At 33.5% G+C, this 12,878-nt stretch overlaps 1 protein-coding gene across 3 annotated transcripts; it reads left to right on the top strand.

The window, feature by feature from the left end:
- Positions 1-788: 788 nt before the first annotated feature.
- On the top strand, positions 789-2,888 carry LOC149541427 (uncharacterized). Of its 3 annotated transcripts, none has more exons than XM_089796064.1 (3): positions 789-995; positions 1,203-1,448; positions 2,558-2,888. In XM_089796064.1, the coding sequence occupies exons 1-2, from the start codon at positions 828-830 to the stop codon at positions 1,425-1,427; spliced, it is 393 nt and encodes a 130-aa protein (XP_089652190.1). In that variant the 5' UTR covers positions 789-827; the 3' UTR covers positions 1,428-1,448; positions 2,558-2,888. The 3 variants fall into 3 exon arrangements, with proteins under 3 accessions (XP_089652190.1, XP_089652191.1, XP_089652189.1); XM_089796065.1 differs by lacking the exon at positions 2,558-2,888 and adding an exon at positions 1,648-1,921; XM_089796063.1 differs by lacking the exon at positions 2,558-2,888 and adding an exon at positions 1,668-1,921.
- The last annotated feature ends 9,990 nt before the right edge of the window (positions 2,889-12,878 follow it).

Genomic DNA, 12,878 nt, shown 5'->3' on the forward strand with positions numbered 1-12,878 from the left:
AGATCAGGTATCATTGCAAAACTGACACTTTCTCCTTGTTTTCTTATGAAGCAAGCAAAGTTGTCAATATAATTCCATACTCTTAAGACAAATCATATTATAAGATTTGGCCTTCAAAAAAGTGTAGGTGAATGAGCTCTCCAAAGGACCTGATAAGACATCTTAGTTTACCAATTATACGTAATTTTGATCATTTAATCTCTTGGGAGGCAGCTATCCTTCTTATAAAATGTACTGTTGATCAAATTTAAAAAAATCGAAAACACAGTGATTTTTTTTTGAAATTTTGCATATTTTGTGATTGAAAACAACAAGTTTTTTGAGAAAAATTCACTATTTTCGTAAATCTGGGAAAAAAAAATTGTTTAACTTTTTTTAAAACTTTAATACAGTTTTTCTGAAGATTAGCCAGCACCAATCTCTTCTAGCTAATTAAGATGTAGCTTGATCATTTTTTATAATTTGAAAAACAGAATAGATTTTGATCAAATTTTCATTATAAATTCTTGATGATCTACAAGATTTATGATAAAAAACAACAAGAATATACCCAAAAAAAATCCCGGAGTTTCATATATCTAAGAAAAAATGAAAAATATTTTTATCTTATGATAGATTCTGTCCAAAGCTTAATTTGCACCATTTATTTATACCATCCAAAAAACTTGGAGGCTAATTTGAAAGAAACGTATGTACAGAGAATCTCGTGACCCTCTACAATGCCATCGTCATCTTTGTGAAGGCATAGGCAATGCAGTCGTTGTCTATTTCTACACCCTCTTCCCTTGTATTTTTCTACACTTGAACAACTCCAGTATAGCAGCAAGATGAAGAATATAGGCAATATTAGAGCTTTAAACTGCTCGCCAAACAGAAAAATAAAACTCTCTCTGTACAAAAGGATTCTCAGCCGGATTATCCTGAAAGGCAGAAGAGAGAGGAATTTGAACTTGCTGTATTCAAGGTTAAGAGCTATACTGCCTACATCTACAAAGGTAACTGCAAAACAAAAACTCACTTTTATTACTTGGGTTCAAATAAACTTTTGCTTTTCTTATGTTTTCTTATATTCTGATGATAGAAGTGTAATATAGATGAAAAATATTCATACAATCAAATTCAAAACATTCATATAGATTATAAAAAATCTGATAGCTTTAACCTTGTCTTCCTTCTCCTATTATGATATATGGCTTATGTAGGTTGCAGAGGATGATTCAAGATCTAAAGAGGTTTTGGATCAGAAGGGCTGCTGCAGTTCATCTTTAATGGCTGATATCAGTAAGCTGCAAAAAGGGTCTCTTCATCAAGTGTGCGATTGCAGTACTATACAGTATTTCCCAATGCCCATTAAATTTTATAGATTGGAAATCAACCACCGACATGTTCTCTGTTCCTTCTCTGATGCTTTCAACGCTCCCAAATAAGCAACAAAAAAGAAGAACGAGGTGAGGTTCTTTGATCTCTTCAATGCCCATCTTCTTCTCAAAAACATATATTTTATATTCAGGGTTTTAGCCATTTCAGGGCTCTAAATACTATCCAAAGGCTACAGTAGAATACCACAAGAGATGGAAGAGATACTAATATATTATAAGGATGATTGCTTTACTGCTGTTTTTCTAATTAGGATGTGTTGATTAACAGAGACATTATTTCATTAACAGATTGCAAGCTGGAAGTGAATGAGATTATTGGAAAGAGTGAATGAAATTATTGGAAAGTTCCACCTTGTTGCTGAGAAATCAGAATGACTTTTCTTCCTCTAGTACTTCACACATGTTAGAGAAAATAAACTAAATGTAGATCAAACTTCTTGGTGTCTACATTCCAATTCAGGAAACAAATTATAATTTCATTGTACTGTGGCATTTTGCTACCCGGTTTTAGTTGATAATGAGTTTTTCTACAGATTTATGAAGTCTAGTATAGGTTGGGTGTTAAATTTTTGTGGGAACATTCAATTATGAGCGTGGATAGTATTCAATAATTTATTTCAAAGTGAAGGTTGAAAATTAAAGTTTAATTCGAAGAGATTTCTACAATCTGTTATAGTATTAGAGAGATGCAGTCTATTTTGGATTCCATTGTATGTTATATTTTTGTATCAAGTTTGGAATCACGCTCAGTGATCTATCATAAGATGAAAAGAGATGGATGGGATAAAATATGGTACATAAATATAAAAATATGACATACAATCAAATCCAAAATAGACAGCATCTCTCTAATTAAAATTTAGGTACTGTTCATTTTGGATTTGACATGTCTCATATTTTAATATCAACTTTTCAAATCACACACAGTGATCTATTATTAGAATGAGAAGTGCTGAAAAAGATAAAATATAGTACTCCAAACTTGGATGTAAAAACATGGCATTCTGAATGTGATTCTAAGAAATCAAGGTTTAGTTAATAAGATTTTTTTTTGGTTAAGAATAATGTAGAATAATTTAATATGATAAATACAAAAAGAAAATATAAGCTGTATATTTGTGTTGTAGCTAATAATTTCCATTGGTTGTTTTGGGGAAAAAATGAACGTGAGCCATCAGTACGTCCCTTACATAATGAAAAGCTGACAGAAGAAACAATGAGAAGAAACAAGATTGCAGTCACGAGCAAAAGTAGTTATGGCTCTCGTGATATAAGAACTCACGAGAATTATTCTCTTTCTCTGCTAACTACAGAGGCATTCATCCACTTCTCAACTCAGACAAAACTTTCACGTCAGTGTATGCATAAGAATTTTACATTAATGCTGGTCTTGCAAATATAAAACAAAAAGATGATCTGGACCTGTTTGAGTTTAACAGACGCAAATGTATTTTTCTATTGTACTCATATATCTGTTTAACATGATCTATGTTATCATATATTTGTTTATGCTGAGTTTTAATGTTGTTCCAGATCTTTTCATGTTTTGTGGGTTTTTCCCTTCTCTCTGACAGTATTCGTACTTTTGAGAGAAATGTTTGTTTGTATAATTATTTTGAAAGAGTTTTTATGAATATTTTGTTTCTAAATTTATGATTATATTTTATTGGGAAATAACCCTTTTTTCTTCTATTGTGATGAATTTGTAAGAATAAATATTATAGAAAAACTTGAATAAATATTGAGAAGCATTGAAAATTTTGAACAAATATCAAAGAAAATACTTTTCATTAGAATGGTAATGAAGAAGAGTTATAAAAAATGACAATTTAAAGAAATGATTATAATTTAAAAAGACAATTGAAAGAAATAATCAGAAAATTAGAATAAAGAGTATATAGGGAAAAATGAATAATAAAAAGTAAAAGAGAGAAGGCTACATTGGGTATTTATCAACAATATATGGTATATATATCTATTACATGTTCAACCATCTTTCTATAACTTATCTAACATACTTGACAATTCATTAAAGTCTATCTTATTTGAGATTGACATGTAATTGGACACTTGATAGCTAACTAGATTTGATGGACATATCTATTGTTGGTTATTGTTTCGAACTATAACTTTTAAACACCAACACATTAATTTTCCCAATGGCTCAGTGAATACAACAACCATGATTCATAACTTGCATACCAAATATCTTTCCTTTAAATCGCCATTCAAAAATATCTACTTAATATTCATTTGATTAAAACCTCAATAAAACTTAGTAGCATTAGTGTAATCATAACTCTAATAGTATTTGTTTTAGCCACAAATGCAATATTGTCTTTGTGATTTATTTCTTCTTTTTATAAGTAATTTTTTGTGATTAATTTAGCTTTAAATTTATCAATAGTATCATCAAACTTAAACTTAGTCTTGAACAACCATTAGCCTTTAGGCATTTTATTTGTGGGTTTTATTGAATTCCCAAGTGCTCCTATTCATAATTGAATCATATTCTTCTTGCATTGGATTCATCCATTTCTTATGATACTTAGCTTCTTCAAAATTTTGAGGTTCATCTATAGTAATTACCTAATCTATTAAAGCATAGTCATTATGCCCAATTATTGCCTTGATTTTCCTATTTAATCTTCTAAATAGTTATTTTTCATTGGATGACACACAACTGAATGTAGTAATTCAAGAATGTTACATTGTCTTTGATAGTCCTTGCTAGATTTTTTTCCTTTTTTCTTTTTGAAATGCATGTAACAATCAAAAATATTTTTTTCATCCTAAAAAATTGCAATATCTTTATTTGTAGAAAAAATTAATCCTTGATATTTAATTGACCATATCTCTTGTGCTATAGCTCTTTATGCGATACACATGTAGAAGCCACTACATGGTGTCTTTCCACTTTGACATCAAGCTTATTAAAACCTCTTATTCCAATTCTATTTGTAATTACATTATTGTGATATTTTATATCCTTTACTTGACAACTTATCTTCAAAAAATCAACTTTTAGGCCTTAATATATATTATAATTGAAACTTATATTAGTTTTTCTTAGATCCTTCAACATGGATTGCATTAGAAAATTTCTTTACATTTCCACTTGGTAGTTTCACACTTGCATCACCTTATTCTTTGATGTCATGAAACATATCATCTCCTAATAATAGATTTGAATACCATAAATTTTCTCATGAAATTTTAGAAACCACTTTCAATGACAAAACATATGGATTGATACCCTTGAGTCTATGGACTGATTATTACAATTTTTTTTGAAATTAAGAAGTAGCCAAAAATGGGGGCTGACCTAGGAAACAAAATGATGTAAAACAACCAAAAGTCAGTTGCAACACATAGTTAATCTACCCCCTTTATAAATTTCAAAAACCCCATGTTGGAAACTACAATTGGAACAATTGTTATGTTGTCATTGATGTCAAACCTTATTGATGAGACAATTGCTACTCAAAGTAAAGTGCCATATCAAGATGATTGATGAAGATGATTTGAGAAGAAGAGAAAATAAAAGGACCTAGAGGAATGATTGAGTTATGTGAAAATACAATAGGCACTTGATCAGTTAGACCTTGACAAGATAATGTGATTATTAAATTGAATAACTTAAGAGGAGAAGATAGTTGTATTGAAGCCTAGAAGGAATAATCAATAGGAGACCAAATGCATAGGCTTGACTGAGCAAAAGAGTAGAAGAGTAAGGAACTAGAAGTATATGCCGAGTGATGCTAATGTTAACTGAGCGATAGTATAAGCCGAGTAGAATACAGTGTCAACCAAACATCAGTATCAAGTGAGCATCAGAAAGTGTGCTAAGCAGAACAATTAATATTAATCGAGTAATCTAGTGATGATTGAGTGCTAGAAGATAGTGATGACCAAGTGTTAGTATTTTGACAATATGAGATGAAATCTTGATTTCCAGCTGACACAATTGAATTTTTGGAATATGGAAAGCATGTTGAAGATAAGAATGAATTACCTAGAAAATTTAATGCATAAAAACTGTGTTTATGCGCTCCTAGGCATGGAGTCAAAGATAAGTTTGGAGAAGTATCTAGAAGGGGAGAAGAAGAGTGAAATGATGTCTAAGGATTCAATTAAATTGATCAAAACCCTAAGACTATTTCAATTATCTCATGATTGTTTCAATGATGACATATATGTTCAATTAGTGACTTTCATTTATTTAATGATGTTAGTTAGATGAACTATTTATATGTGTTTCTATGGATGGGTAAGTGCACCAAGTTGTGGTACCAAAAAGACGACACCCTTTTTTTTCTAGTTTTAGAAAGCGTGTATGCGCTATAGCACGTATGTGCTTTTTAAAAGCAATTTTTTTAATAAGTAGGCTACAAACCTGCAACCCATTCATTTTTACTTCATTTTGCAAGTTTTTCTCCTCACAGTGCGTATGCAAATTGAGGAAATTAAAATTTTTTGCCACCTGCCTCATCAAAATGCCTCACCATCAAAGTTTGAGATTACGATCATGCCATATGTTGTCTACACTTGTTTTTGCATTGTTTTATATGTTTTTGTATTGTTTTGTAAATTTTTAAAAATTTTCTTTAAATTTGTATATTTATTTAGATTGCAATTGGTTTCTTATCAGGAAATGTGAATAATGAACTGGCAAATCTCCAACAAGATCAAAACCAAAACCCTCAACAAGATCCAAATGAAAACCCTCAACAAGATGAGAATCAAAACCCTCCACAATAAGAACAAAAAATTTTGCAACCTGCACCGATTGGAAGACCTCCTCTTGGCACACAAGACAACATAATAAATGAAATAGAAAGATGGAAAATGAATTACAATCACTCATTGGTAGGTTGAAAGCTTCTGGACAAACCAATCTAATGAGAGCATAATTGGCATCCTCCCTCGAGTCCATTATGACCCATGTATCTTCTGTTAGTAGTTAGATATTTGGAATGTTAAGAGGGAGGAACAAAAAAGATATTATGCAAAAAAATTATCATATCAAGATGTAAAAAAAAAGACATACCAAAAGGTAGCATTTGTGCATTGTTTAGAAAGCTTGGTGAACAAAATACTGTTAGAGTGACATCTAAACAATTCCCCATCCATTGGTACATACACGATGGTATTAGAAATAATTTTTGAGATAGATGGTGGATGGTCTTTGATGCCCCTCCTTGCAATAATCATGTGGTCCTAATTTATTTCTTAAGAAAATTGTATTGTGAATTTTTCCTTGGGGAGATCCCCAATTATTTTGATATATTAGAATCTCAGGGTAGAGGTGGGGGATCATCATTTGAGAGGCTAGGGGAATTTCGTGGCCCTAACATAGTTAAGGTACCTATTGTCAAGCCAAAGGGTGATCATGTGATTATTCTTTCAGTTGTGAAGAAACATGTAGAGGCTAGCACTCTAGGGACTATTAATGCTTTGACGCAGACCCTCATTCATTGCATGAGTCCATTAGTTGAGGAGGAGCCTTTTGTGCATTGCAGTCACATGTGCACATCATATGGATCCTTATGCACATTTGGTAGTCATGCTGGAGATAGTATGGATGATGGGCTAGTCATTGATTAGATCCTGAATGAGACATTTGGCATTGACACACAAGTAAATTACAATTATAATAAACTAATTTGATCACATTTCATATGTATAGTGAATGACTAATTAATTAACATGTATTGACATTGTTCAAAACTTTGGGTGAGAGTGTTGGCGGCCCTAGTAGCGATCCCCCAACCCCATTTTTTATCCCGTCAATGAGTCCAGAGGTATGTATCAATTTAATCATTTAAATTATTACATATATTTATTAAGTAAGCATATGAAGGATTGATTAAAAAAATTATGCATGTGCATTAGTTCTCTATTGGACCATCGACATTCACTAGGGACTCCGAGCCTAGGCATGATATGAGCTTTGCAGAGCTACATTTGTTTCATGTTAATTTAATTCATTTGATTATATTTGTTTCATGTTTCATATTACATGTAATGTGTATTGTATGACATGCAACTCTTGACATCTGAGACTCCTCCTAATCTTCGATAGTCCATTGATCATGGAGTGGCTGTAGCTATGGCTAGTTCAGAGCCATTGACTAAGGTATGAAAGAATTTTCTTGGTTTTAGTTGTTGTTTATAATAGTTAGTATCAAAATTTCTAATGTTATTTATAAGTGATTATATTGATTGAATTGTTGTAGGGTCTTGTTACACCTAATCATCCACGAGCCTTTGAGGTGGTCTTGCCGAGTGACTATTTGATGGTGGTAAGAAAATAATTAATTTTGTGTGTACATATATTTGATTTCAATGTATAATAATTATTGATTCATATATACTTTGTTTATAGCAGCTTGAGTTAGAGAAGAGCCTAAACAAGAGGACGAACGAGCGTGTGAGGAAGACCCCATCATCCCATCATCTCCCTCCACACGACAATCGAAGACCTCTAGAGATTTGTTTCCTTCCTCTCATGGGAAGGAGAAGATATAGTTGATAGACACACACGTATAGGCATCAATGGACATATATGTTGGATTTTATGTCAATGGACATATTCAATATACATTTGATGTATATATGACATTTTATATTTGATGTATGACATATATTTGATGCATGACATTATTGATTAATTTATGATATGTTTGTTCATGTATGACATAATTGGTTATCATAATATATTATGTGTTTGCTAATGTATGACATTATTGGTTATCAGTTTATATTATATATGTTTGTTCGTGTATGACATTATTGGTTATCATAATATATTATATGTTCATTCATGTATGGCATCATTGGTTATCATAATATATTATATGTTCGTTCATGTATGACATTATTGGTTATCATAATATATTATATGTTCGTTCATGTATGCCATTATTGGTTATAATAATATATTATGAGGTTGTATGGGTACTTGTACCCACACCCTTGGTACTTGTACCCACGTACCCAAGTACTGGGTGCTCGATGGAGAGCATCAGAGCTAAGGATCTTGATTGAGATTTTTTTTTTTTTTTTTTCAGCTTTTTGTTTGTATATCAGCTCGTTGTTTATCTAGCTTAATTCAATACCTAATCAGTTTGAAATTTTGATAGAATATTGATTAACAATAAACTTTATCACTATTCAAGCATAAGTTTATCATTTCCAATATGTCATCATCATATGATTTATGACCTTGTTCATGTTTAAAGTTTTCCTTCTCTATTATTTGATTATCAAGCTTAATTCAATACCTAATCGGTTTGAAACTTTGATACAATATTGATCAACAAAAAAATTTATCAATGTTAAAGCTAGAAATTTATCATTTGTAGTATGTCATTGTCATATGATTTATGATCTTCTTGTTCATGTTTAAAGTCTGCCTTCTATGTTATGCATCTTAACATTTATCATAAATTATTATTACAAACATATAACAAATCTAAAATTGAAAACAATACATTACATTTGCAAACTTTTTCACTGTTTTTGATTTGAAAAATCATTCTCATGACTCATAAATTCAGGTTTTTATAAATATAAAAGTATAATTAAAAATAAAGTTTGACATACCCAAGTACCCCCCTCCCCTATTATAAAAAAAGTTGTACCCATACTCGTACCAGTACCCTAAGTACCCCAAGTACCCCCATCCCCGTGCAAACTTGTATATTATATGTGGACCTTGGTGTTTTCTCTACACCTATGTGGTCTATAGAATCTCTTGCTACTTAGAACATCCCCTGACCTTGCCCAACCTCCTTAGCAGGTTAACTGAGCCAAACTTGCAGCATCACTCCCTTACTCTACTAGGAACACTATCCCTCCAAAGGTTTTATAGGTCTACTAGGTTACCACAACACTCCATAGTCAAATAAAGGTTTTCATGATGTCCTAAGGTGTTATTGGAACACTTGTAATATGCTTGAATGGATAACAATAATGGGTTTGTACCCGATTTCAATATTTCTTCACAAAAGGGCTATAAGGAGAGCCCCTAATTAGGACTCCACTTGGATTTCTAGGGCCAATAGCTCCTTTGTATTAGAGTTTCAACACCTCTTTCCTTAAGAACAATTGATACATAGAACCCATGCTCAAGGATTTTTAGGGTCTCAGGGTGCCTGTAGGTCGTACAACAAAAATAGCAAAATTGAGGGTTTGTTAGGGTTTTCTTGGCTACCTATTGTCCCCACTTTTAAGACACCTTTCATACCCCTCTTCAATCCCTTATAAGGGAAAGTCTTCATTCTTCAAGATTTTCTCTCAAGAGCTCTTTATTTGCTGACTATCCCTTGCCGGGCATTACCTAGCTCGCCTAGGGCTTGGTCAAAGAATTCTTTACACTCATTTTTAGGGCCCTTTCTTGCATAATATAATACATTAGGGTCTGTAGCCTTGAAATCTAGAAGACCATGGAATTTCCACAGTGGAGACAAGACTTATAGCCCTTTCATGATATACAACTCCAAAATTGGCAGTAGACAAGTATCTTTGAAGAAATTTACAAAACCTTTCAAAAATTGGTCATAAACTATAACTAATGCATGGAAAATAGAAAAAAAACAATAAGACAACTACAACATGCAAAAAAATGATAATAGCCACGTGATTTTCCTCCAAACAAGATTAAAAACCAGTAAAATCTATGCTAAAACAATCACTGTTTGTTGCATACATTCCAAAAATACGGATTCATACAAGAAATGAGTTGCCAACCCTTGATTAGGGTTCCTCCAAGAATAAATAGGTTGCTCCTCAGGTTAGAGATAGGTTTTAGGGCTTTTTCAAGCTTCTTTACAAAGTAGGTCTTTTAGCAACAATTGGAAAATGTTGCTCGACAACTTTTTAAAATTGTAAGCAATTTTGGGGCAATTTTTATTGCTCGAGTAGTCTTGTTTTGACTCACAATTCAATACCATGCTATGCCTTCCCAAAACATCCTTGGGAGTGAGAATTTCACTATCTTGCTTCACCTAAGAATCCTCAAACTCATAATAACATCCCTTCCATAAGGTGGTAGATTTACATAACATTGCATTGTTCATGCACTTTGGTCTTCTAAAAAAGTAGTCTACCTTGGAAGGTTCTTTTAATGCAGACCCATGCCTAAAATGAAATAAAAAATCCTAAATCAACCTTCTCCCAAAAAAGAGCAAAGAAGGATACCAACCCAAAAGTCAAGGTACCATTCTCAATAGAGACCAAAGAGGAAACTTTAAGATCTATCCTAGCTTGGACACACAAGGATGAGCTAAATGCCCTTATTGTATTCACATACTTCTTCAGAGAAGTTCATCACACCAAAAATGATATGGTGGGAGCCTTGAAAGGGTGCTTCTGCACCACCTTCCAAGAGATTCTTCAACATACTATGAGTGAAAACAATCTTTCAACATCCTATGACTATATTTTCTTTGCAACAACATGTAATTTGTTGATTTTTGGACAACTCTTCACAAAGGGAAGTGGGTATGTTTCAAACCCATGAAATGACTATTAAGAAAACCAAGAAGATCATCAACATCTTCCACTAACTCCATTTAGTGATAACATACAACTATATAAGGTGTAATGACTCTCAAAACACTTATTGAGTCAACTTATTAACAAAAACAACAAAAAAAGGAAAATCGTTAAGACTAAGGCAATTTGGGTTTATAGGTGACCTCAAGTTTCTTGACCTTACAAACAAGGATTACCTTATTACCATAAAAGATAACATGTTTAAAATGATGTGTATGATCACCCCTTTACCTTCTATCATGAGTCTCCATCATTGGATGAGATGACATATCTAGTTGCAACTTTGTACTAGCCAACACTACAAGTTTCAACATCACCTGAGATGGCATCGCAAAATCAAAAAAAAGTAAGATCACCAAAAAGTGAGAGAGGTTATTGTAGGTCTCTACAACATGGTCCTATAGCACCTAGAATCGCATCCATACCTCACACGAGCTTCAAGATATGCTCTATCAAAGATCATTGCCCTATGGCATTTAGTGACCCTTAGGGACATTTTAGTTCAGTGTGCTTGAGAACGTTTGAATGATCAATGGGACAAGAAAAGCTTGGGGCTAGGGTTTACCCAGCCACTCAGAGCTAACATAATAGACAGTTTGATCCCATGATGAACGGTGAGGGAGATTTGGCGGTTGGCAACTTTGTACTGGCCAACACTATGAGTTTCAGCATCACCCGAGATGGCATCATAAAATAAAAACATAGTAAGATCTCCAAAAAGAGAGAGAGAGAAATTATTGTAAGTCTTTTCAACATATTCTTATAGCACCTAGAATCACATCCATACCTCACACGAACTCTGAGATATGCCATGTCAAAGATCACTACCCTATGGCATTTAGTGACCCTTAGGGACATTTCATTTCGGTGTGCTTGAGAATGTTTGAGAGATCAACAGGATGGGATGAGCTTGGGGCTAGGGTTTACCCATCCATTTGGAGCTCATGAAATAGATGGTTCGATTCCACGATGAATAGTGATGGAGATTTGGTAGTTGGCAACTTTGTACTAGCCAACACTATGAGTTTCAACATCACCCAAGATGGCATTGCAAAATCAAAATAGAGTAAGATCTCCAAAAATTGAGAGAGGTTATTGTAGGTCTCCACAATATGGCCATATAGCACTTAGAATCACATTTATACCTTGCAAAAGCTCTAAGATATGCCCCATCAAAGATTGCTGCCCTATGGCATTTAGTGACCCTTAGGGACGTTTTGGTTCGACGTGCTCAAGAATGTTTGAGAACTCAATGGGATGAGAAGAGCTTGGGGCTAGGGTTTACCCAACCACCTAGAGCTAAGAGAATAGATAGTTCAATCCCACGATAAATGGTGTGGGAGATTCAGTAGTTGGCAACTTTGTACTGACCAACACTACGAGTTTTAGCATCACCCGAGATGGCGTCGCAAACTCAAAATAGAGTAAGATCTCCAAAAAGAGAGAGAGGTTATTGTAGGTCTCTACAACATGATCTTATAGCACCTAGAATCAGATCCATACCTTGCACGAGCTCTGAGATATGCCTTGTCAAAGATCGCTGTCCTATGGCATTTAGTGACCCTTAGGGACATTTGGGTTCAGTGTGCCTGAGAACGTTTGAGTGCTCAATAGGATGGGATTAACTTGGGACTAGAGTTTACCCAGCCACTCGGAGCTAAAAAAATAGACAGTTTGATCCCACGATAGACGGTGAGGGAGATTTGGCAGTTGGCAACTTTGTACTGGCCAACACTACGAGTTTCAACATCACCTGAGATAGCGTCGCAAAATCAAAATGGAGTAAGATTTCCAAAAAGTGAGAGAGGTTATTGTAGGTCTCCATAACATGGTCCTATAGGACCTAGAATCGTATCCATATCTTGCATGAGCTCTGAGATATGCCCCTTCAAAGATCGCATCCCTATGGCATGTAGTGACCCTTAGGGATGTTTTAGT

This window comes from Cupressus sempervirens, chromosome 8, assembly GCF_028749045.1.
Source record: "Cupressus sempervirens isolate cs-2001-9-10 chromosome 8, ASM2874904v1, whole genome shotgun sequence".
NCBI lineage: Eukaryota > Viridiplantae > Streptophyta > Pinopsida > Cupressales > Cupressaceae > Cupressus > Cupressus sempervirens.

Bases quoted from the DNA above. Each gene is read 5' to 3' on its own strand.
- LOC149541427 (XM_089796064.1), top strand. From the start codon at position 828: ATGAAGAATATAGGCAATATTAGAGCTTTAAACTGCTCGCCAAACAGA. The intron at 996-1,202 runs GTAACTGCAAAA...TGGCTTATGTAG, and splicing joins TACTGCCTACATCTACAAAG to GTTGCAGAGGATGATTCAAG.